The sequence below is a fragment of the Somniosus microcephalus genome, chromosome 16 (assembly GCF_052327205.1).
Source record: "Somniosus microcephalus isolate GS21.2 chromosome 16, FLI_Smic_1.0, whole genome shotgun sequence".
Taxonomy (NCBI): Eukaryota; Metazoa; Chordata; class Chondrichthyes; order Squaliformes; family Somniosidae; genus Somniosus; species Somniosus microcephalus.
Genome location: NC_141002.1, coordinates 70,975,165 through 70,999,172, shown reverse-complemented (window position 1 = coordinate 70,999,172; position 24,008 = coordinate 70,975,165). Strand labels below are relative to the sequence as shown.

The following is a 24,008-nucleotide window of genomic DNA, read 5'->3' as shown; positions in this document are numbered from 1 at the left end:
ATATCAGATATGCGGGGAAGGGGTATGCGTCCAGCTGGGTGTACCTGTTTATGGTCTGGCTGTAGTCGATGACCAGGCGGTTTTTATTGCCGGTCTTAACGACCACGACCTGGGCACGCCAGGGGCTGGTGCTCCCCTCGATGATGCCCTCCTTCAGGAGACGCTGCACCTCGGAGCTAATGAAAGCTCTGTCCCCGGCGCTGCACCGCCTGCTCTTGGTCGCGACGGGTTTGCAGTCGGGGGTGAGGTTAGCAAACAGGGAAGGTGGCGGGACCTTGAGGGTGGATAGGCCGCAGGTGTTACGCGGTGGGCGGTTTAAAATCTGTCGGTTGTCGACTGTGAGTGGGGGGGGGGAGGGGTCCGCCGTATGCTAGCGTGACGCTTTGGAGGTGGGATTGGAAGTCTAGCCCTAGTAGGACGGCGGCGCATAGCTGGGGAAGGACGAGGAGTTTAAAATTTTTATACTCCGTACCCTTAACCGATAGGGTCACAACACAGTAGCCGCTGATGTCTGTGGCGTGGGATCTCGATGCCATCGAGATCCGGTTGCGCGTTGGCAGGACAGGGAGGGAGTAGTGGCTCACCGTGTCTGGGTGGATGAAACTCTCCGTGCTTCCGCTGTCGAACAGGCAGGTCGTGGCGTGGCCGTTTACTCTGATGTCCATCATTGACTTGGACAGGTGATGCGGGCGGGCTTGGTCCAGTGAGACGGAGGCTAGTGTATAGCTGAGCGAGTCGTTGTAGTCTGCGGGTGAGGCGGTAGTCGGGTCTAGAGGCACGGTGGCGATCGAGCGTGGTGGGTAAAATGGCGTCTCCCACGAGGTTGGACAAAATGGCGGAGAAGATGGCTGCCCCCGTAACTCACATGAGGCACTGCTGGTGTCGGTTGCCTGTATCAAAGATGGCCGCCCCATGAGTCACATGTGGTGATGCTGGCCTCTGTTGCCTTGAAGGAAGATGGCCGCCCCCACAGCTCGCATGAGGCATTGCTGGCCTCTGATGATCCACCTCTGCAGGCCTTAGCGAAGTGGTCTTTCTTCATACAGTTTGAGCAGGTAGAGTTCCTGGCTGGGCAGCGCAACCTCGGGTGTTTCGCCTGGCCACAGAAGAAGCAGCCGGCGGCCCGATCGCGGGGGTCCGATGTCGGAGCCGGTACCGGGGGTGACGGTCTCGATCGGGTCCGGGACGCCGACGCTGAGGTAGGTCCCAGGGGGGGTGCTGCGGGGGGTATCGCGGTCGGGGTCGGTCCCAAGTCCCAGGGTCGCGAGTTACAGTACCTTGAGTAGGCCTCGAGGTCCCGATGGGCCACTTCTAGAGAGAGAGCGAGGGCTGCAGCTTTGTCCAGGTCAAGGTCCCTTGCTTCCAGTAGTCTTTGCCGTGAGTAGTCGGACCGCAGGCCTTTCACGAAAGCATCGCGGACATTGTCTTCAGTATTTTCTGCCGCCGTTACCGCTTTAAAGTTACAGTCTCTGCCGAGTGCTTGTAGCACCCGTAAAAATTCCTCCACGGGCTCTCCTGGCTGTTGCGGGCGGGATCTTAGGAGGTGTCTGGCATACATGGAATTTATCGGGGTTTGGTACTGTCTTTTCAGCCGGTTGATGGCGTCCTCGTATGTTTTGAGGTCCCGGATGAGTGCGAATACTTTAGGGCTCACTTGGGCGTTCAGAACTCTTAGCATGGATTTCTGAGGCACGCCGGATTCTCCCAGGTAGGCTTCGAAGCAGCTCAGCCAGTGTTCAAAGTCGAGGGCTGAGTTTGCTGCCTGTGGATTTAGATCCAGGTACGGTGGTCTGAGGGCTCGCAGCCAGGCAGGCTGCTGTGGCTGTTGTAGCTGGGCGTCTGGCTGGTCGCTTGGCTGGTCGTTTGACTGTCCAGGTGTCGACATTTTAAAATTTAGCCAATAAAATTGATATACCTATCAATTCATCCAATGAAAAGCGACGAGTTAAGAAAGTAACTATAGGTTTTTATTGGCTAAATAACAGAGCCCACCCTCGTGGGCGATCGGATCCAACAAGGAGGAATACCAGCCAGTCGACCACCTTTATACCTGGGCAGGTAGGTGGAGCCATGGGCGGAGTCAGCAGTGGTCAGCCCAGGTATAACAGCGTGACGAGGCGACCTCGTATAGTGATACAACAGTGTGAACAGTGATAACGATATAACAGTGATAACTATAGTGTAACGATAGTGAACGATAAAAGTGGTTTACCACACTGACTGAAATCAATGTAAAATGTACTCATTATTTATCTTCACTCCTTTTATAAATGGAATACAAAACCATCCACTAGATAATAGTTATTTATTTCACTGTTGTGGTTAAAGACATCTAATTTGTGACTGAGAGCTATCCAGTCAGCCTTCCTAGAAATATAGCATCACATACTTTCTTAAACAATGGAAATAAGTTGACTTCTCCTTCTTTACTGCATTAGAATAAAATCTATCTTGAAACTTCATTAGTTTTGAATGTTGTCTCTTATAGCTTCTAATCAGAGCGAAGCACACAAATTTAATAGCATTTTACGTCAGCCACTTGCCACAGGAGCTGGCTGTCGCTCAATATTCTGCATTTTTGGAGACGGTCACAGAGACTGAACAACGGAAACTTTGTCTAGATCTGGCGAGAGAGGCTGGTAAGGAGATAATAGTTTGTATTATCCAATAATGTTTAATTTTTGTTATATAAACTTTGAGTAATGCCAATAAAATGTTACTATATGTAATTTCTGAATAGTGGGCAGCCTGGTGGCACAGGGTACCTCCTATCTTTGATTAAGACAGTCAGAATTTGATAGGCAGACAGTCGCTCAAACTCTTCTTCCATTGTTGTCAGCGAGCTTAGTTAATCAGCAGTGTGCTTCATCTGGTAGCTCAAATATTATGGTATGCTTCTGTCGTCTAATCACAAAATAGCATTGATGGAAGCTGTAAAGAAACCTGTGCCCTGGACTGTCCATTTCACATCAGAAGGATGCTGCCTGGCTCCCAAAGGGAGGAGCGAGCCTTTTGGGGCAAAACATTTCTTTGCAAACTGCAGAATGAAATATTGAAAATCCTGAGACCAAAGTATAGTAGCAAATGAGGCTGATTCAATACTCTCCAATAGCTCGTATGAGTTGCCTCTTGCCTTCAGGAGTGAGCCACTGCAGTAGCAAAATCTTATCAAGAATTCTTCGCATTTATCGTAGCTTAAAATTGAATGCAGTTCTTCTGTACTGGTTCTCAGAATTAAACCTTAGGTTTGTTTCACCTATAAAGATAATGGCCTGGAATTTCTTGAAAATTTGCATTGAAACAATGGCGTAATATCGATTTTTGGCAGAAGATGGAGGAAATTTGGGTGCAAATCACTTACGCCCAGATTTCCTCAATCTTTTACGCCCGATTCCGCGAAACTGCCACAGAAACCCTCTGCAGCTCGTTAATGTAGCTCCACGCTCATGCAAAAGTGCAGCTCACACACATTTCCTGAACTAATGCCAGTCCTGAATAGCTGTAAATTTAGCCTAAAATTTTAGATGCAACAGGACCCAGTCATTTTTCTGAAGTTTTATGGCTTCCCCCCCCCCCCCCCCACCCCCAGTGTTTTTTTAATTTCTCCTCAGAGTATTTTCTGTATCTTTGACATCAGAATGATTTGATTTTAAATTTGAAATACATCCATGATTGCATTTTCTTAAACATGCTGTGCCTAATGTGCTGAAATGATATCAAACTTTTTTCTAGCATAGAGAGGGACTTAAAGAAGGAATATAGAAAGAAAGAAACAACTTGGCATTTATAGTGCTTTTCATTACCTCGGGATATCTTAAAGGGCTTCACAAACTATGATTTACTTTTTGAAGTGTGGTCACTATTGTACTGTAGGAATACAAAGCAGCCAATTTGCACACAGCAAGGTCCCACAAACAGCAATGTGATAAATGAAAAGTTAAACTGTTTTAATGGTGTTTGAGAGACAAATGTTGCCCAGAAAAGTGGAGAACTCCCCTGCTGTTCAAATAGTGCCATGGTATCTTTTACGTCCACCTGAGGGGGCAAAAGGGACTTCGGTTTAAAGTCTCATCCGAAAGACGGCACTTCTGACAGTGCAGCACTGAAGTGTCAGCCTAGATTATGTGCTCAAGTCTCTGGAGGGCAGCTTGAACCCATGACCTTCTGACTCCGATGCTAGAGTAAGCCCAGGGTGATACCTGAATATGGTGTAAGTTTGGCACTTTCCTCGGGTCCCGGTTGTTTAACGCTGATTTCCATTTGTTTTGCACCGATTTTTACGTTCTGGAGTATGGTAATTAGATTCTCAGGAAATGCAACGTAACTCGTCGATGGAAAGATTGGTATAAATTTTGGCGTAACTTGCTGGCTACACCATTTCAGGAAATTCTGGATCAGTATATAAAGTACTAAATCAGATGCTGTATTTTAGGGAATAAAAATGTTACTGGTTACTGAATTGAAGCATGCAAAGTAAAGTGGCTAGATTTAGGTTTTTGAAAGCATTTCACATTAATAACTTTGTTGTTTTCAAGATGGCTAAGTAAGTGATTTACAACAATACAGTCATCGACAAATGTTGAAATGTGTTAATATGGCTTAAATGGCATTTTTAAGAAATATATAAGCCTGTCTGTAAACACATTCTTGTATGAGTTTTTAACTGAGATATCTTTCCAAAATTATTACCTAGGTCTTGATGTAGCAGCTGTGACCAAGTGTGTTGTAGAAAACATCCGGAAAAAGGATGCCGAGGAGTTCACCCACCATGACCTATCGCCATCTTTGGATACTGCTACTACAAAAGTGAGTGTCATTTTCTGCATAGATCTGGTTATAACCTTAAATGGTACTTAATGATAAAATACACTCTGTTCATTGCATATTAAGGGGGTGAAATTCCTGCAATCTAATTTTAACAAAAAAGCTGATGCAGGAACAAAACAGGATTTTGTATTGTACTCAAACTAACTTCTTTCCAAAGGAGGAATTTTGTTCCCAATCTGTTCTAATAATTAATATATTTGTATTGGACTGTGATTCATTTGATGGGAGATTCCAAACTATTACTTATGATATGAGATGTTTGATTTTGAAATACTTTGCTTTAAAAATGTTGGTTTGATTGTGTTACAAATGAATATTTGAAAAAAGAAAGTTTTAACAATAAAATTGAAAGTGACTATATTTTTGAATTTTACAAGCTGTCAAATTAGTAACTGCTGACTTTTACAGGAAGATCGTATGAAGATTAATGTAATTGAGTGGTTGGTGTTTGATCCTACGCAACGGGCCGAGGCACTGAAACAGAGCAATGCTATCATGAGGAAATTCCTGGGTATGTCGTTTTGTTTCCTGTATATATGATTTTAAAGAGATTCAATAAAATTCGTAAATACATGATTTGCTTATGTGGATTTTGTTTTCATGCTAAATGTAATTGATGAAACCCAGTGTCTATTAGATGGATATAGCTTGATAAGCTCTTTGATTTGTGATTAATAGATGTGTGGATTCTCTGGCCTAGAAATTCAGCTCTGCAGTGCCCATTTTCCAGGCGCTAAACAACCTTCCAACATGGCTGGGTAAAGTTGCATGCTCATTACCAGCTGGTAGTGCCTGCCATATTGGTGTAGGCAGATGTGCTGGCGCCAGCAGCGCAAGTCCAAATTAAGCTAACATCAGAATGTTATTTAAATTGCAGGACCCATTTTTGATATTGGTATGCCCCAGAGCATTTCTCTCACAGCACAACATGGCGCTAACAGGCAGCCAGGTCCCCATACTTGCCTGAATGTGGAGCTGGGAGGAGCAAGAGTGTTCCTCTTGACCCCACGTTAAAAGAATGCAAGCCTGGCCTGATCTCCCACCCAGCGACGGCCCGATCTTCAGCCACGATTCGTGTGCAGCTCGCCTACTCCATTGAAATGAGGTTGAGAGCTCCATGGGCTTGACCATTTGTGAAATTAATTACATTCAATCCTACAGGCTTGAACAAGTTATAATGTAGATGAGTGAAAAGACTGCTTGGTGTACTGTCACTGCTGAGATATTTTTACTATTCTATGAATGTATTGTACTTGGTGAAAATATTGTGCCTATGAACATGCACAATAATGCCAACCATTGAGCATGGTTGCTCCTTACACTTGGTGTTGTGTTCCTGCCCAGACCTGCTTTTTGCATGCTCTTCAGATGCTCTATTATAGATAGGATCTATTGCATTTTATTTTTCACATGTTTTCTATTTTTATTTTTGGATGATAACAGTGCTGTGAGTAGTGAAATTGGTAACTATGCTAAAATATGACTTTTCTGATGGAATATTGGTGCACATATAGTTAATTAAATACTTTAGGAATATTGATATTGCACATCCCAACATTAAGATCCAAAATTATTAATCATTTAATAATTATAATTCTAAAATTGTTTTTCATAAGTGGTTTGGATGAAGAAATTCCATCAGCTCATTTTATTTCATCTTTTCAGAATATCTTATCTATTAAAGTATCTAGTTTTCTCCCAAATTAATCTAATGTTGTGGCCACATCCACCCTTCCTAGTACTGTAGCTTGTTCCAGCTGTTGATTTTAATTTGCCTGTCAACCTGTGCCGAGCATAACTGAAAGTACTGTTTCGGATTTACTTTATTCCATTATGTATCCAGTATTTTTATAAGATCACCTCCTGATAGGTTTGTTTTGGAGGCTGAGGAGCCGTTACATGTAGCATCATTGTAGGTTTGGGGCCAGAAAGAGGTAATCTAAGGAATTCTTCATATATAGTGAGACCATGTAATGGGCGAGTGTAATCTGTATTATGTAATTCAAGTGCCATAATTTTGTTTTATAGCTGCTAAGAAACATGAAGCAGCTAAAGAAGTGTTCAACAAAATCCCACAGGATTCTATAGGTGAGGTGTACACAAACTGGGATGATTACGGAATGGATAACATGCCTCCAGCAGAGGATGAAAATGCTATCCGGGAGCACTTGTGCATAAGAGCTTATCTGGTAAGATACAAGAGATAATTCCACAATCCTGCACTCCTAGTAGCGAAACCATGCTCAAGGGGAATGCGGAACAGAAATATGGCTACATTGTTGGAGTCCCAATACTCAAATCTGCGCTCCCAGTACATGTAGAATTAGCCTTATAATTTTGAAGGAAGGTTGATGACAGACCATCTTAAGTTTAGAGTTACATTAACATTTAATTGGCCAACACCCCTAAAGATAACATTTATATGATACAAAAAGAACCTGCTTGGAGATTTTGTATTCCGATGAATGCTCCTTCCTAGTTTGTCCTGTAACTCCGTTTTATAAATGCAAGTCAGTTATTTTTCAAATGTAACACTTGAATAGTCTTTCACCTGTGAAAACATCCTATTTCACTTGCTGTGTAATCTTGTTTTATTTGACTTGTATTGATGAATTCTTTTATGAATTCTCAATCTTTTGTTTTTAGCTAATGGAATTTTATAAATTATGTTCTTCTCCAGGAAGCTCATGAAGCATTCAATGAATGGTTTAAACAGATGCAATCTGCACCTCAGGAACCCACCATTTCTGCAAGCGCAAGTTTCACAGAGACAGTGGCTCATGAGCACAAACAGAAGAAGTTCCAGGTTCAAAATATATACAATTTTAGCTGTTGCAATGTGTTTTTCAATGCTTTTTGGTACTGATGTTTTTTTTTCCCCCCAAACAGCAAGATTATGAGAGATGGAGTGGCCATTTGGAAGCAGCGACCAATGAAATAAAAGAGAGGATCTATAATGTCTTGCTTTTTGTGAATGGAGGATGGTTGATTGACATCAGAGAGGTAAAATCACAATGTAACATTTGTTGAGCTATTCAGAATGTTCTTGGTTAACTAGTAAATGTAATAAAAGACCAAAAGAAAAAAATGATTTTATATAGCACCTTCCATGTCCTCGGGATATGTGTTTTACAACCAATTGATTACTTTTTCAGTACAGTCGCTGCTATGTAGACAGCCAATTTGCATACAGCAAATAAATGAATAACCAGATACAGGAAACTTTGTGCTATCCGGCAATCTGGAGCCACCGGCAAAAATCAGCAGCCGTTTTTTATTCTTTGTTTTTTTTTGCTTTGTTTGAACAGTCAAGTTGTGCAAGGTCTGTAGCTATAGCAACAGCTTCAGCTACAGAGCTTTAGGGCCACACCCGAGTGTTTAGAAGCTGTTGCTAAGCAACAGTGTTTGTTGTCAAATACGGAGATAAGAATCTCCGTATCTCTCAACATTAACTCTGGAGAGTATGGAAGTTTTGAGGCAACGGCAGCAGCTCGGTCCCGTGGGTGCCGGATAGCACAAAGTTTCCTGTAATATGATTTTGGTTGCTAGTTGAGGAAGGAACGTTGGTCAGGACAACAGGAGAACTCCCTGCTTTACTGCATAGTGCCATCGAATATGTGCACCTGAACAGGCAGACAGGGCCTCTGAACGACGGCACCTCTAATGGTGCAGCACTCCCTCAGTGGTGCACTGAAGTGTCTGTCTAGATTATGTGCTCCAGTCCATAGTGGGGCCTGAACATATGAGCTGACTCAAAGGCAAGAATGCTGCCAGCTGAACCAAGCTGGCACTTAATTTTATGTAGGAAAAGGAATTGAATGTGAATGAAAGTAGAAAGTGAATTTATTGCACTTTGAATAAAAGGCTTAGTTTTTATAAATAGTTGAATACCTTATTTCGGTGGCTGTGGAAATAGAGGATACATGGCTGCTAAATATGAGAGAGATGTGTTGGTCATCTATTAGCTAGATGGTCAAGGTCACATGACACAGTTTAATACCATGGCTGGCTTCTGTGTGTTGTGTCGATGTAACTTTAGGGTCTGTAGGTTTTCCTACCAAAAGATCTGACCATTTTTCCTTGATTACAACTAGTGTTTTTCTCCTGATCAGCAACAAGGTATAAATCAAGTAATTTATCCCAAATTATTTCCCATTCTCCTAAGCAAAATAAGTGGAAGATGGAATGGCTGACTTCTATATGGCACTCCATCTTGGCATATAAAAAGTTGATGAAATTAATTTGACTGAGGAAGAATAATGAGCAGTCAAGTCTATGGGTGCTACTTAATCTCCTCTTGTGCTACTGAACCACTTTATTTGGTACCAACTTTAGCAAAACTGAAAATCTATGAGGCATCAATGAATACAAACCTGTTTTCCACTGAATTTCTGTGATGGTTATCCAGGCTCTGGTAGAATATTTTGAGAGCCTATTTTATCTGCCTGTTTAATACATTCTCTGTGCAGTACCATCACTGACAGAAGATTAATGCTGGATAATTCTATCCCGTCTTTGGTAGAATGGAAATTTGGTAGCTCTAGAATTGCAAAGTAGGACCACACCATACTGAAGTCTGGTCTACTGAAACTCTGGATTTAATGAAGGCCTCCCAGCCTGGATAACTTGCCCTTCTGCAGACAATGATCTGTATTTGCCGAGATTGTTACAGACAATAACACTGGGTTTTGACCGTTTGAATTTCATGAGTCCAATGAGCCTGTTCTGAGCACTACCCTACAAATGAGAGCCAAGTGCTGACAACAGACCTGCCAAGCCCATGAAATTCAAACAGTCAAACTCCGCAAAATTACCAACATAACAAATATCACTGGCACTGGGAGACCATTGTTGGAGTTTTGTTCAGTCAAAATCTAGTAGAGATTCTACTGTACATTGTAAAATATTTATTTGGCTAACAATTTTTTCTTCATGTTAATTAAATATTTTTATACTTCATGTATTCTCATTTTAAAAATTGCATCAGCCAGTACAATGTAAAATCACAAATTCTCCTAAATACCTGATTTTAAGTGAAGTTTTTAGTGTCAGGTTTAACTTGGATCTTGTATTAGGCTACAACTGAACAGAGGAAAGACAGTTTAACTTATTTGGAAGAATCAGATTGGTGACAGCCTGGAAAGTAACGGTTTGACAGTGAGGTCATGCTCCACAGAAAGATAGACCTCAATCATGTAGAGAAGGGATGGAACCAGGACAACAGAGAGCTGCTGACAGGAGAAGGGGTCACATTCATGAGGTGGAGTCACTGGGCCAAAAGAGGTGACAACAGAAAAACTCAGTCATTGTGTTGAGTTAATTAATATGGGAGTGAAAGTGGGTGAACTTCAGGCCCTTGCTGAGGACATCATTCATACCACTTTGCCAAACAATTCCTTTCTGTTCACCAGTTTCTTTTGTGTATTTTTCCCATGCCTCTTCGTTGCCTTACCTTTTCATATCCCTTTTAATAATTTTTCATTGCTTCACAGATCTTTGTACATCAACACTTTTTTCCCCAGCTTTTCAAAAACCTTGTTTGCTGACAATTCAGCCTGTTATCTGCCTCTCTGTGACAGGATTCAGCATTCCTGACAACTTCTGTCTGCTGCTCGCTTGTGTTGTTCAATCCTATTAAGGGGCTCGTTTATCTTCCACTTTCCTGTTCTGATGAAATGTTAACCTATTTTCTCTTCAGATGCTAACCAGTCTGCTGTGTATTTCCAGCATTTTCTGTTTTTATCAATATACAGTGATTACTGGTTTTGGTAACCCAGGAGAGTTATTGGCTCAATAAGTGAGGAAAATAGCTAAATTTCACCTAACATTCCAGGTGAAGTGTTGTACTTAACCTGCAACAGCTTTAAAAAAGTTCCTAAAGCTAACTGAAGTGTTTACTATGACTCAGGATGCTGAAGAGGATGCTGAGCGCAGTCACCAGTTGAATTTGTTACGTCAGCTCTGCCTACCAATGATGTGCTTCTTGCTTCACACAGTACTGCACAGCACTAAACAATACCAGCAATGCTTAAAGCTAGCTGATATCATTTCATCGGAACAACACAAGCTTTATCAAGTAAGTTGTGTACACGGATTTGATATCTATTTAGAATCTTTTGTTTAAAGATAGTAATTTTATTTGTAAGATTCCTGAATAAATCATATCATTTGAGCGTGCCGAAAGAAATTCACTCTGGTTGTACAGCTGGCTACCAATCATGATATTTGAAAGCATTATTCCAATCAAGGTGAAAGATTTATTGCTGTTGGGTAACCAATTTTAAAATCTGTTTAGGAGTCCTAAAAGCTTTTGAAATATTTCACCAAATAGCCAAAAGGATTTATTGCAATAATATATGCTACTTTGGTTAACATGGCATTCCTGCTTAAGGGGTCATCCATAATTGTATAGGTAATATGTATGCTTTTTTAAAGGACGTGCCTGGGTAAGCTATTGTGGAAAAGGTAACTATTATTAATGACATCTGAAGAATTACATCAAGAAATGTTAATGTTTAAGTATAATGCTGCCAACTTCGTAATCCTCAAACTGTATAACCTTTGTAAATTTACTAATGCTGCTTTTGCCAACAACAGCTTTTCATTAAGATAATCTGATGCTGCAGTATCTGTAATAATTTTGACAAACTGATATTTAAGAGGCCTGATACAAAATGTAAGCTATAAGTTCATGTACACTGTGTGACAGCACTGACCAGTGGATATTTAAAAAATGAATTTTTAAATTAACACCTGTTGACCTAAATTTACTCCTTTGCAATCTCATTCATTCCTATATATGTAAAATTGGCATCACTTGTGGGCACAGGCCTGCATGCTACCAATTCCCCACACAGCAAGTTCCTGATGTTGACTGTACTATTGGCAAGCAGAGCGCAAAGCCTTTTCCATAGGTATAGAGGTGCTCTTGGTCATTGAGAAACACTGGCAGAGCCCTTGGCACAGGTAGCCAATCCCCCCCCCCCCCCCACACACACACACACACACTTTCTATGCTAGCAAATGATGCCCGTCAGGGGGGAAGCTAAAGAAAGTTGAAAATAAACTTTGTTTATACAGGGTAAAAATAAATTTAAATAAGAATACAAAAATAACTATCACTTAATGGCCAAAAATATTTTGTTCAATGAACAATTGACTTCAGACCTATTAGTTCAGGTATCTGCCTGCATTCCTGGACTTCTGATGTTGTTATGATGGTGAATGTAAAATGTGCTGTGAAACTTTTGTGTTGAAGGACAAAGCAGAATTAAGTATTGAGTTTTTTTTTGCTTTTCTATACAACAGGTATTTTCTAAAGAGGAAATGATGAGGTTTTTGCGGTTGCTGAGGGAGTCATCACTCAAGCTGTTGGATCAGAACCTCGATCCCCTGGGATATGAATTACAGCCCTAGTTGATACCTAAAATAGCTGTGAGAGGGTATGATTCTGTCAAAATAAGGATCGACAATTTGCAGATATCTTGAAAGACAACTTAGTAATCCCCCCCCCCCCCAATTGCCCTCATCTCTTTGTTTCAGAAAGTTGAACTTTGTTTAGCAGGAATTTGATGTTGCTTGGATTTACAATTTTATTGAAAATGTTTAATTTTTTTTGTACAAAAATCTTTTTCAACTGTACTCAAATCAGTCATTCTATTTTGTAATTATTACAACCCAATAAAGTGGAAAAGTTTCAAGCTGCTGTGTTGATGGCATCAACCCTGTTGTGTTTTTCCCCATTAAAAATATTGATTGAAATCTACAAATCATACTCACCCCATACATTGCACATGCTGGCAAATCAGTAGGACACAATTTCATAATTCTATTAGTGCACTATTAATCAGCTTTTTAATTAGCTAAATTTTAAATTACTTTAATTTGGCTAGATTTGTTTATGCCCAAATACTTTTTGTTGAAACACATGAAATAGTTTAAATGTAGCAAAGATATAATAATTGTATTATTTTGGTCAACAATTGCTTTTATGTTTTAAAAAAAAAAACCTGAAACTTAAATACATAATCTAGGCTGACGCTTCAGTGCCATACTGAAGGAGTGCTGCTTTGTCAGAGGTGCCATCTCTCGGTTAAACTGGGACCCCTTCTGCCATCACAGGTGGATGTAAAAGATCCCATGACACTATTCAAAGAAAAACCAGGCGAGTTACATGGAATCTACTGCACCGAAACAGGCCATTCGGCCCATGGTCTATGCTCAACATATGCTCCCAGTGTCCTGACAAACATTTATCCCTGAACCAACACTGCTAAAGCAGATTAATTGGTCATTTATCTCCGCTATTTGTGGGACCTTGCTGTGCACAAACTAGCTGCCGCGTTTCCTAAATTACATAACGTAAGACATAGGAGTAGGCCATTTGCCCCCTCGAGCCTGCTCCGCCATTTAATGAGATCATGGCTGATCTGATCTTGGGCTCAGCTCCATTTCCCTGCCCGCTCCCCATAACCCTTCACTCCCTTATTGTTCAAAAATCTGTCTCTCTCCACCTTAAATATATTCAATGACCCAGCCTCCACAGCTCTCTGGGCAGAGAATTCCACAGATTTACAACCCTCTGAGAGAAGAAATTTCTCCTCATCTCCGTTTTAAAAGGGTGCCCCCTTATTCTAAAACTATGCCTCCTAGTTCTAGATTCCCCCATGAGGGGAAATATCTTCTCCCCATCTACCCTGTTGAGCCCCCTCAGTATCTTGTATGTTTCAATAAGATCACCTCTCATTCTTCTAAACTCCAATGAGTTTAGGCCTAACCTGCTCAACCTTGTGAACCTTTCTGAACTGCCTCCAATCCATAAATAAGGAGACCAAACCTGTACGCAGTACTCCAGGTGTGGTTTCACCAATACCTTGTACAGTTGTAGCAGGACTTCCCTGCTTTTATACTCCAACCCCCTTGCAATAAAGGCCAACATTCCATTTGCCTTTTTGATTACTTGCTGTACCTGCATGCTAACATTTTGTGTTTCATGCACAAGGACCCCCAGGTCCCTCTGTACTACAGCATTTTGTAATCTCCATTTAAATAATAATTTGCTGTTTTATTTTTCTTACCAAAGTGGATAACCTCACACTTTCCCACATTATACTCCATCTGCCAAATGTTTGCCCACTCACTTGGTCTGTCTATATCCCTTTGCAGATTCTTTGTGTCCTCTTCTCAACTTGCTTACCCACCTATCTTTGTATCATCAGCAAATTTGGCTACATTACACTGGGTCCCTTCATCCAAGTCATTAATATAGATTGTAAATAGTTGAGGCCCCAGCACTGATCCCTGTGGTACCCCATTACTTACTGTTTGCCAACTGGAAAATGACCCATTTATCCTGACTCTCTGTTTTCTGTTAGTTAGCCAATCCTCTATCCATGCTAATATATAACCCCAACCCCATGAGCTCTTAGCTTGTGCAGTAACCTTTTATGTGGCACCTTATCGAATGCCTTCTGGAAATCCAAATACACCACATCCACTGTTTCCCCTTTATCCACCCTGTTTGTTACATCCTCAAAGAACTCCAGCAAATTTGTTAAACATGATTTCCCTTTCATAAAACCATGCCGAATCTGCTTGACTATTATGATTTTCTAAATGTCCTGCTACTGCTTCCTTAATAATGGACTCTAGCATTTTCCCAATGACAGATGTTAGGCTAACTGGTTTATAGTTTCCTGCTTTCTGTCTGTCTCCCTTCTTAAATAGGGGCGTTACATTTGCGGTTTTCCAATCCGCTGGGACCTCTCCAGAGTCTAGGGAATTTTGATAGATTGCAACCAATGCATCCACTATCTCTGCAGCCACTTCTTTTAAGACCCTAGGATGCAGGCCATCGGATCCAAGGGACTTGTCCACCATTAGTCCCATTATTTTACCGTGTACTTTTTCTTTAGAGATAGTGATTGTTTTAAGTTCCCCCCCTCCCTATAGCCCTTTGATTATGTATTATTGGGATAGTTTTAGTGTCTTCTACCGTGAAGACTGATATAAAATATTTGTTCAAAGTCTCTGCCATTTCCCTGTTCCCCATTATTAATTCCCCAGTCTCATCCTCTAAGGGACCAGCATTTACTTTAGCTACTCTCTTCCTTTTTATATACCTGTAGAAACTCTTACTATCTGTTTTTATATTTCTTGCTAGTTTACTCTCCTAATCCATTTTTTTTTAGTCGTCCTTTGCTGGTTTTTAAAAATTTCCCAATCCTCTGGCCTCCCACTAATCTTGGCAACATTGTATGCCTTTTTTCAATTTGATACCATCATTTACTTCCTTACAACAATGATTTCATTTCAAAAGTACTTAATTGACTATGAAGCACTTTGGGATCAAAAGCACTATATAAATGTAAGTTTGTTCTTTCTAAAACCTGAACATTATTTTGCTGCAATATTTTCTTCTGGGTAAAATCCAGTGTTCCTTGAAATGTTAAACTTAAGTTCTACATTTAGCTGAAAACCACAAAACAAATAGATTTATTGTAGAATTTAAATGAACATTCAGAAATTTTAACTCTTAATTTTTTTTATTCGTTCATGGGATGTAGACGTCGCATTTATTGCCCATCCCTAGTTTCCCTTGAGAAGGTAAGCCGCCGCCTTGAACTGCTGCAGTCTGTGGGATGAAGGTACTCCCATAGTGATATTAGGGAGGGTGTTCCAGGATTTTGACCCAGCGACGATGAAGGAATGGCGATATACTTCCAAGTCAGGATGGTGTGTGACTTGGATGGGAACTTGGAGGTGGTGTTCCCATGCGTCTGCTGGCCTTGTCCTAAGTGGTAGAGGTCGCGGGGTTTGGGAGGTGCTGCTGAAGAAGCCTTGGTGAGTTGCTGCAGTGCATCTTGTAGATGGTGCACACTGCAGCCACAGTATGCCAGTGGTGGAGGGAGTGAATGTTTTAAGGTGGTGGATGGAGTGCCAATCAAGCGGGCTGCTTTGTCTTGGATGGTGTCGAGCTTCTTGAGTGTTGTTGGAGCTGTACTCATCCAGGCAAATGGAGAGTATTCCATCACACACCTGACTTTGTGCCTTGTAGATGGTGGAAAGGCTTTGGGGAGTCAGGAGGTGAGACACTCGCCACAGAATACCCAGCCTCTGACCTGCTCTTGTTGCCACAGTATTTATGTGGCTGGTCCAGTTAAGTTTCTGGTCAATGGTGACCCCCCAGGATGTTGATGGTGGGGGATTCGGCAATGGTAATGCCGTTGAATGTCAAGGGGCGGTGGTTAGACGCTCGCTTGTTGGAGATAGTCATTGCCTGGCACTTGTGTGGCGCGAATGTTACCTGTCACTTATCAGCCCAAGCCTGAATGTCATCCAGGTCTTGCTGCATGCGGGCATGAACTGCTTCATTATCTGAGGAGTTGCGAATGGCACTGAACACTGTGCAGTCATCAGCGAACATCCCCACTTCTGACCTTATGATGGAGGGAAGGTTATTGATGAAGCAGCTGAAGATGGTTGGACCTAGGACACTGCCCTGAGGAACTCCTGCAGCGATGTCCTGGGGCTGTAATGATTGACCTCCAACCACCACAACCATCTTCCTTTGTGCTAGGTATGACTCCAGCCAGTGGAGAGTTTCCCCCCCGATTCCCATTGACTTCAGTTTTACTCGGGCTCCTTGATGCCACACTCGGGTCAAATGCTGCCTTGATGTCGAGGGCAGTCACTCTCACCTCACCTCTGGAATTCAGCTCTTCTCCATGTTTGGACCAAGGCTGTAATGAGGTCTGGAGCCAAGTGGTCCTGGCGGAACCCAAACTGGGCATCAGTGAGCAGGTTATTAGTGAGTAAGTGCTGCTTGATAGCACTGTCAACGACACCTTCCATCACTTTGCTGATGATTGAGAGTAGACTGATGGGGCGGTAATTGGCCGGATTGGATTTGTCCTGCTTTTTGTGGACAGGACATACCTGGGTAGTTTTCCACATTGTCGGATAGATGCCAGTGTTACAGCTGTGCTGGAACAGCTTGGCTAGAGGCGCGGCTAGTTCTGGAGCACAAGTCTTCAGCACGACAGCCAGGATGTTGTCGGGGCCCATAGCCTTTGCTGTATCCAGTGCGCTCAGCCATTTCTTGATATCGTGGAGTGAATCGAATTGGCTGAAGACTGGCTCCTGTGGTGGTGGGGACCTCAGGAGGAGGCCGATATGGATCATCCACTCGGCACTTCTGGCTGAAGATGTTGCAAACGCTTCAGCTTTTGTCCATATTGCTTCAGCAATTTGTCCCTCAATGGATTTAAAAACAGCATCCTGAAGATATGTAGGAATTAGCCATCATATGGTAACCTCAGAGTGTAACTACAGCTGGTCACTTTCTAGCTTCAGTCAATTCACATCTCTCGGACGGTATGCAGCGTGTGTAGAATTTTACATATGTTTTGTAAAATTACAGTGAAACTGTTTCTGAAGATAGTCAAATACTGATAATCTGACCAATCTAACAATATACCTGCATTAAGAAACTACCTGAAGTCACTATCAAAAATGACTTGGGTTTTCCTCTCTTTTTTAACCTTTTTAAATATGCAAGTAGCAGTCTTTCTCTTCTCTACACAAGAATGATCTCTCGAGCCATGTTGTGCAGTGCGAGTATATTCTACCGAGACCTGGTTGTTTTGCCCCCTTTGGCACAAATTCTGGATCTGATGACTGCTTCTATATATTGTACAAAAATCTTGGTACCTTGGTTTTCACGATTTGTTTTGAGTGCTGATGTATATAAGAGAAGTGTTCAAGAAGTAATGGCCATTAAACAGGCCTATAAACACTTGAATTCAAGTGTTCAACAGAAGCCCTCTGGAATTCAACAGGAGCCCTCTGCTTGAGATTGCAATCTATCATCTCTGCACTGTGCCAATAATCTGACCAATCTGGCTTCACATTTGAGGCTATCCCAGTATTCATAGCATAAGTGGAAATTCTTATTACAACTGCAGATATAGAATAGCAGGCCTCCTGCATAAACAAAAAAAATCTTTGTAACTGTCTGTCTCCCACTTTGGTTCATTTTGTGTTACTGTCTTTTATATTTTTCAATATTTTCTACCCTTAGTTTAGATTATTTAGGCTCATCTTAAATCACTCTCGTGGGCAAGTCCCAACTCCCTACCTTTGAGTGTGTCATGGCTTGGCCTCAAGATCTAGATAAGCTTTTGGTAATACGTCCTCGATAACAAGTAGGGACCTGGTATTTAGCTGTACTGGGGAAAGGGATGGGGCTTAGTTTGACTGGAGAGTGGTGTTAGGCTTTGTTAGTGTTGGAACATGGTCCTGGAGTTTGACAACTTATGTAGGGGTCCTAGAACGTGATAGCTTGGGGTAGTACTTGGGTCCTATAGTATGCCATTTACTGTGGAGGGGAAATTTGAGGTTTGACAGAATATGGGGTTTAAATATAAATACTACTTGTTTAAAAGTTTAGGTGAAATCTTATTCATGTTTTTATTCTGTGGAGATTCTGTCAGCAACGAGAACTGGGGAGGGTTGAGGGATTATGCTTGGCAGCACTGGCAGGAAGAAGGGGTAGGTCTGGCAATGTGATTTGTAAGTTTCTAAAATCTCTGCAATCACTAAATTTGGTGTTTTATGATTGGTTCCCAGACATGTGTTGTGGTTCCTGGACAAGTGTTGCGCTCTGTCTCACGCTCTCTCCTGTTACCAAATGGAATGTTTACATTGCCATCACCCATGTTTTGTTGATGGAAAATCAGAGCCTTTGTCTGCTTGAAATGTTTTCAAATTCAATTAGAAAAAACTTACATTTTCTCTGTCTCCTTTTTTTCCTCTTTCAGCATAATACACTTCCTAAAGTGAAAAATAAATACCTCTTGTTAAAGCTTAGGTGAAATCTTATACATGTTTTTATTCAAATCATTTTCAGCAACATAAAATGATTTTCCACTGAAGAAAATAATTGGATGCTTACTATCTGAATGTAACAAAAGTAGAAACAGGTGTGTAATCAGTGCAGTTTGTCATACTTGAAGTGGGACTGTTCTGCATAGATACTCTTTCTCCTTGTCTCACCTGATTCTTTTGCCAATTACCGTAAATCTGTATCCTCTGATTACCAACACTTCTGTCATGAAAACAGTTTCTCCTTATTTACTCTATCAAAACCCTTCATGATTTTGAACACCTATTAAATCTCCCCTTAACCGTCTCTTTTCTAAGGAGAACAACCCCAGAATCTCTAGTCTCTCCACATAACTGAAGTCTTGCATCCCTGGTGCCATTCAAGTAAATCTCCAATGCACCCTCTCTAACGACTTGACGTCCTTCCTGAAGTGTGGTGCCCAGAATTGGACACAATACTCCATCTGGGGCCTAACCAATGATTTATAAAGGTTTAGCAAAACTTCCTTGCATTTGTACTCTGTCTCTGTTCATCAAACCAAGGATAGCAATTTTTTTTTAATAGCCGCCTCAATTTGTCCTGTCACCTCCAAAGATTTGTGTATGTACACCCACAGGTCTCATTGCTCCTGCACCCTCTTGTACCATTTTGTTTATATTACCTCTCTTCATTTTTCTTACTAAAATGCACACTTCTCTGTGTTAAATTGCATCTGCCATCAATGGTCCCTCTAATTTTTTTGGCCATTCAAAATTCCACACACCGGGCCAGGCAACTTAAAAGGAACATTGTCTACTATGTGTCTGCCCTTGCACGAGTCTGTTTGTCCTCCTGAAGTCTCTTCTTATCCTCCTTACTGTTTACTACATTTTGGACTCTCGTGTCACCTGCAAAGTTTGAAAATATACCCTGTTTCCCCAAGTCCAGGTCATTAATATATATCAAAAAGAGGAGTGATCCTAATACTGACCCCTGGGGGGCACCACTGTATACTTCCATCCAGTCTGAAAAACAATCGTTCACCACTATCTCTTTCTCTTATCACTGTCCAACTTTTCATTGTTTCTGTCTCAATGACCAAGAAACTGATTTGCACCTGACGTTGGGCATGAACCCAGTGGCAAATGCAAACCAGCACGTTGAAGCTGATGAGCAAGAGGATCGAGGCAAGACTGACATGCAGGAGTGTGTCGGTCATTCAGGAGACTGTGAGTCTGGGCGGGGAAGCAGAATGGGAGGGAGTGAGCATTACTCGGCAGTGGCTCACAATTTTAATATGGCGCCAGGAGCAACGCTTCTTATCCTTTTGGCTCAACATTAAGGTAATAAAAATAAATGTTTTACTTCCTTTTTTGGTGGCAGTCTCCAGTGGTCCCTTTAAAGACAGCTGATTTAGTTGCTCTGGAGGAGGGGGGAGGAGACTCGGCCACTTGCCTGGCCGGTGGGTGGGGAGGAGGCAGGGAAGGGCAGAGGAGGAGGAAACTCAACAACAACTTACATTTATATAGCCCCTTTAACATAATAAAACGTCCCAAGGCGTTATCAAAAAACAAAATTTGACACTGAGCCATTTAAGATGTATGGGCAGGTGACCAAAAGCTTGGTCAAAGAGGTAGGTTTTAAGGAGCGTCTTAAATGGAGAAAAGAGAAGTAGAGAGGCGGAGAGATTTAGAGAGGGAATGCCAGAGCTTAGGACCTAGGCAGCTGAAGGCACGGCCGCCAATGGTGGAGCAATTAAAATTGGGGATGTTCAAGAGGCCAGAATTGGAGGAGTGCAGAGATCTTGGGGGATTATAGAGGTAGAGTAGATTACAGAGAATGGGAGGATTTGAAAACAAGGATGATAATTTTAAAATGGAGGTGTTACTTAACCGGGGGCCAATATAGGTCAGCGAGCACAAGGGAGAAAGGTGAGCGGGACTTGGTGCAAGTTGGGACACGGGCGACGGAGTTTTGGATGACCAAGTTTATGGAGGGTAGAACCAGGGAGGCCAGCCAGGAATAGTCCAGTTTAGAGGTAACAAGAGCATGAATGAGGGTTTCAGCAGCAGATAAGCTGAGGCAAGGGCGGAGATGGGCGATGTTACAATGGAAATGGTTGGTCTTAGTGATGGAACGGATATAGCCATAGAGTAATACAGCACGGATAGAGGCCCTTCGGCCCATCGTGTCCGCGCCGGCCATCAAGCCCTGCCTAATCTAATCCCATATTCCAGCATTTGGCCCGTAGCCTTGTATGCTATGGCATTTCAAGTGCACATCCAAATGCTTCTTAAATGTTGTGAAGGTTTCTGCCTCCACAACCCTTTCAGGCAGTGAGTTCCAGACTCCAACCACCCTCTGGGTGAAAAAGTTCTTTCTCAAATCCCCTCTAAACCTCCCGCCCTTTACCTTGAATCTATGCCCCCTAGTTATTGACCCCTCTACTAAGGGAAAAAGCTCCTCAGCATCCATCCTATCTATGCCCCTCATAATTTTGTACACCTCAATCATGTCCCCCCTCAGCCTCCTCTGCTCCAAGGAAAACAAACCCAATCTGCCCAGTCTCTCTTCATAGCTGAAACGCTCCAGCCCTGGTAACATCCTGGTGAACCTCCTCTGCACCCTCTCTAACGCGATCACATCCTTCCTGTAGTGTGGCGACCAGAACTGCACACAGTATTCCAGCTGTGGCCTAACCAGTGTTTTATACAGCTCCATCATAACCCCCTTGCTCTTATATTCAATGCCTCGGCTAATGAAGGCAAGTATCCCATATGCCTTTTTTACCACCTTATCCACCTGTTCCGCCGCCTTCAGGGATCTGTGTACTTGCACACCCAGATCCCTCTGACCCTCCGTCTTGCCTAGGGTCTTTCCATTCATTGTGTATTCCTTTGCCTTGTTAGTCCCCCCAAAGTGCATCACCTCGCACTTTTCCAGGTTAAATTCCATTTGCCACTGTTCCGCCCATCTGACCAACCCATCTATATCGTCCTGCAGACTGAGGCTACCCTCCTCGCTATTTACCACCTTACCAATTTTTGTATCATCCGCGAACTTACTGATCATACCCTTTACATTCATATCCAAGTCATTAATGTAGACCACAAACAGCAAGGGACCCAGCACCGATCCCTGTGGTACCCCACTGGCCACAGGCTTCCAGTCACAAAAACAACCTTCGACCATCACCCTCTGCCTTCTGCCACTAAGCCAGTTTTGTATCCAATGTGCCAAGGCACCCTGGATTCCATGGGCTCTTACCTTCTTGACCAGTCTCCTGTGCGGGACTTTATCGAAGGCCTTACTGAAATCCATGTATACCACATCCACTGCGTTACCCTCATCCACACACCTAGTCACCCCCTCAAAAAATTCAATCAAATTAGTCAGACATGATCTTCCCTTGACAAAGCCATGTTGACTATCCCTGATTAATCCTTGCCTCTCCAAGTGGAGACAAATTTTGTCCCTCAGGATTTTTTCCAATAATTTTCCTACCACTGATGTTAGGCTCACTGGCCTGTAGTTCCCCGGTTTTTCCCTACTACCCTTCTTGAATAATGGTACTACATTAGCGGTTCTCCAGTCCTCTGGCACATCCCCTGTGGCCAGAGAGGTCCTGAATATATGTGTTAGAGCCCCCGCAATCTCCTCCTTTGCCTCACACAGCAGCCTGGGATACATTTCATCCGGGCCTGGGGATTTATCCATTTTTAGGCCAGCTAAAACCGCCAATACCTCCTCCCTCTCGATGTTAATATGTTCGAGCATATCACAGTCCCCCCGCCCTATTTCTATGTCTACATCGTCCTTCTCCATAGTGAAAACAGATGCAAAAAATTCATTTAGAACCCCTCCTACATCTTCCGGCTCCACACACACATTGCCACTTTTGTCCCTAATGGGCCCTATTTTTTCCCTAGTTATCCTCTTACCCTTAATATACTTATAAAACATCTTCGGATTTTCCTTTATTTTGCTCGCCAGTGTTATTTCATGGCCCCTCCTTGATCTCCTAATTTCTTTTTTAAGTATCCCCCTGCACTTTTTGTACTCCTCTAGGGCTTCCTCCGTCTTTAGCCTTTTGTATCTACCAAAAGCCCTCCTTTTTTTCCTAATCCATTCTCGTATATCCCCTGACATCCAAGGTTCCCTGTGGTTTTTGGAACCACCCTTAACCTTTACGGGAACATGTTGCCATTGTATGATCTCAATCTCCCTTCTGAAAGCCTCCCATTGCTCCGATGCGGATTTTCCTACAAGTAGCTGATCCCAGTCCATTTTGGCCAGATCCTGCCTTATCCTATTAAAATCGGCCTTCCCCTAATTTAGAACCTTTATTTCCGGCCCATCCCTGTCCTTTTCCATGACCACCTTAAATCTTACCATATTATGGTCACTATCACCAAAGTGCTCCCCTACTAGCACTTTTTCCACTTGGCCGGCCACATTCCCTAGAATTAGGTCCAGTACCGCCCCCTCTCTTGTAGGACTTTCTACATGCTGGCTCAAAAAGCTCTCCTGGATGCACTTTAAGAATTCTACACCCTCTGAGCCTTTCACACTCTGACTATCCCAGTTAATATTGGGGAAGTTGAAATCCCCCATTATTATTACCCTATTATTTGCACATTTCTCTGAGATTTGCCTACATATCTGTTCCTCTATCTCCCCCTGACTGTTTGGAGGCCTATAGTACACTCCCAGCAAAGTGCTTGCCCCCTTTTTGTTTTTAAGCTCCACCCATATGGCCTCATTAGAGGACCCTGCTAATATATCATCCCTCCTTACTGCAGTAATTGACTCCTTAATTAATATTGCGACACCCCCTCCTCTTATACCTCCCCCTCTGTCTCGCCTGAAGATTCTGTACCCCGGAATATTGAGCTGCCAATCTTGAGGTAGGAAGCTCAACTTGTGATCAAATATAACACCAAGGTTGTGAACAGACTTGGTCAGCCTCAGGCAATTGCCAGGGAGAGGGATGGAATTAGGGGCAAGGGAACATTGTTTGAGGTGTGAACCAAAGACAATGGCTTCAGTCTTCCTGATATTTCATTGGAGGAAATTTCTGCTCATCCAGTACTTGATGTCGGTCAAGCAGTCTGTCAGTATAGAGATGGTGGAGGAAAGGTAGAGCTGGGTATCATTAGCATACATATGAAAACTTATGCTGTGTCACCGGATGATGTCACCAAGGGGCAGCCGTGGCTCAGTGGGTAGTACTCTTGCCTCTGAGTCAGAAGGTTGTGGGTTCAAATCCCACTTCAAGAGACTTGAGCACAAAAATCTAGGCTGATACTCCAGTGCA

At 42.5% G+C, this 24,008-nt stretch overlaps 1 protein-coding gene across 3 annotated transcripts in view; it reads left to right on the top strand.

Annotated features, from left to right (window-relative positions):
- The window catches only part of nup107 (nucleoporin 107), a 64,576-nt gene extending 52,044 nt beyond the window's left edge, over positions 1–12,532 (top strand). For all 3 annotated transcript variants that reach the window (XM_086009220.1, XM_086009218.1, XM_086009221.1), the window contains 8 exons: positions 2,489–2,639; positions 4,694–4,806; positions 5,236–5,338; positions 6,856–7,016; positions 7,508–7,633; positions 7,717–7,830; positions 10,736–10,903; positions 12,136–12,532. In XM_086009220.1, coding sequence (XP_085865346.1) covers positions 2,489–2,639; positions 4,694–4,806; positions 5,236–5,338; positions 6,856–7,016; positions 7,508–7,633; positions 7,717–7,830; positions 10,736–10,903; positions 12,136–12,243 — 1,044 coding nt within the window. In that variant the 3' untranslated portion in view covers positions 12,244–12,532. The remainder of the gene's footprint in view (positions 1–2,488; positions 2,640–4,693; positions 4,807–5,235; positions 5,339–6,855; positions 7,017–7,507; positions 7,634–7,716; positions 7,831–10,735; positions 10,904–12,135) is intronic.
- Positions 12,533–24,008: the final 11,476 nt, after the last annotated feature.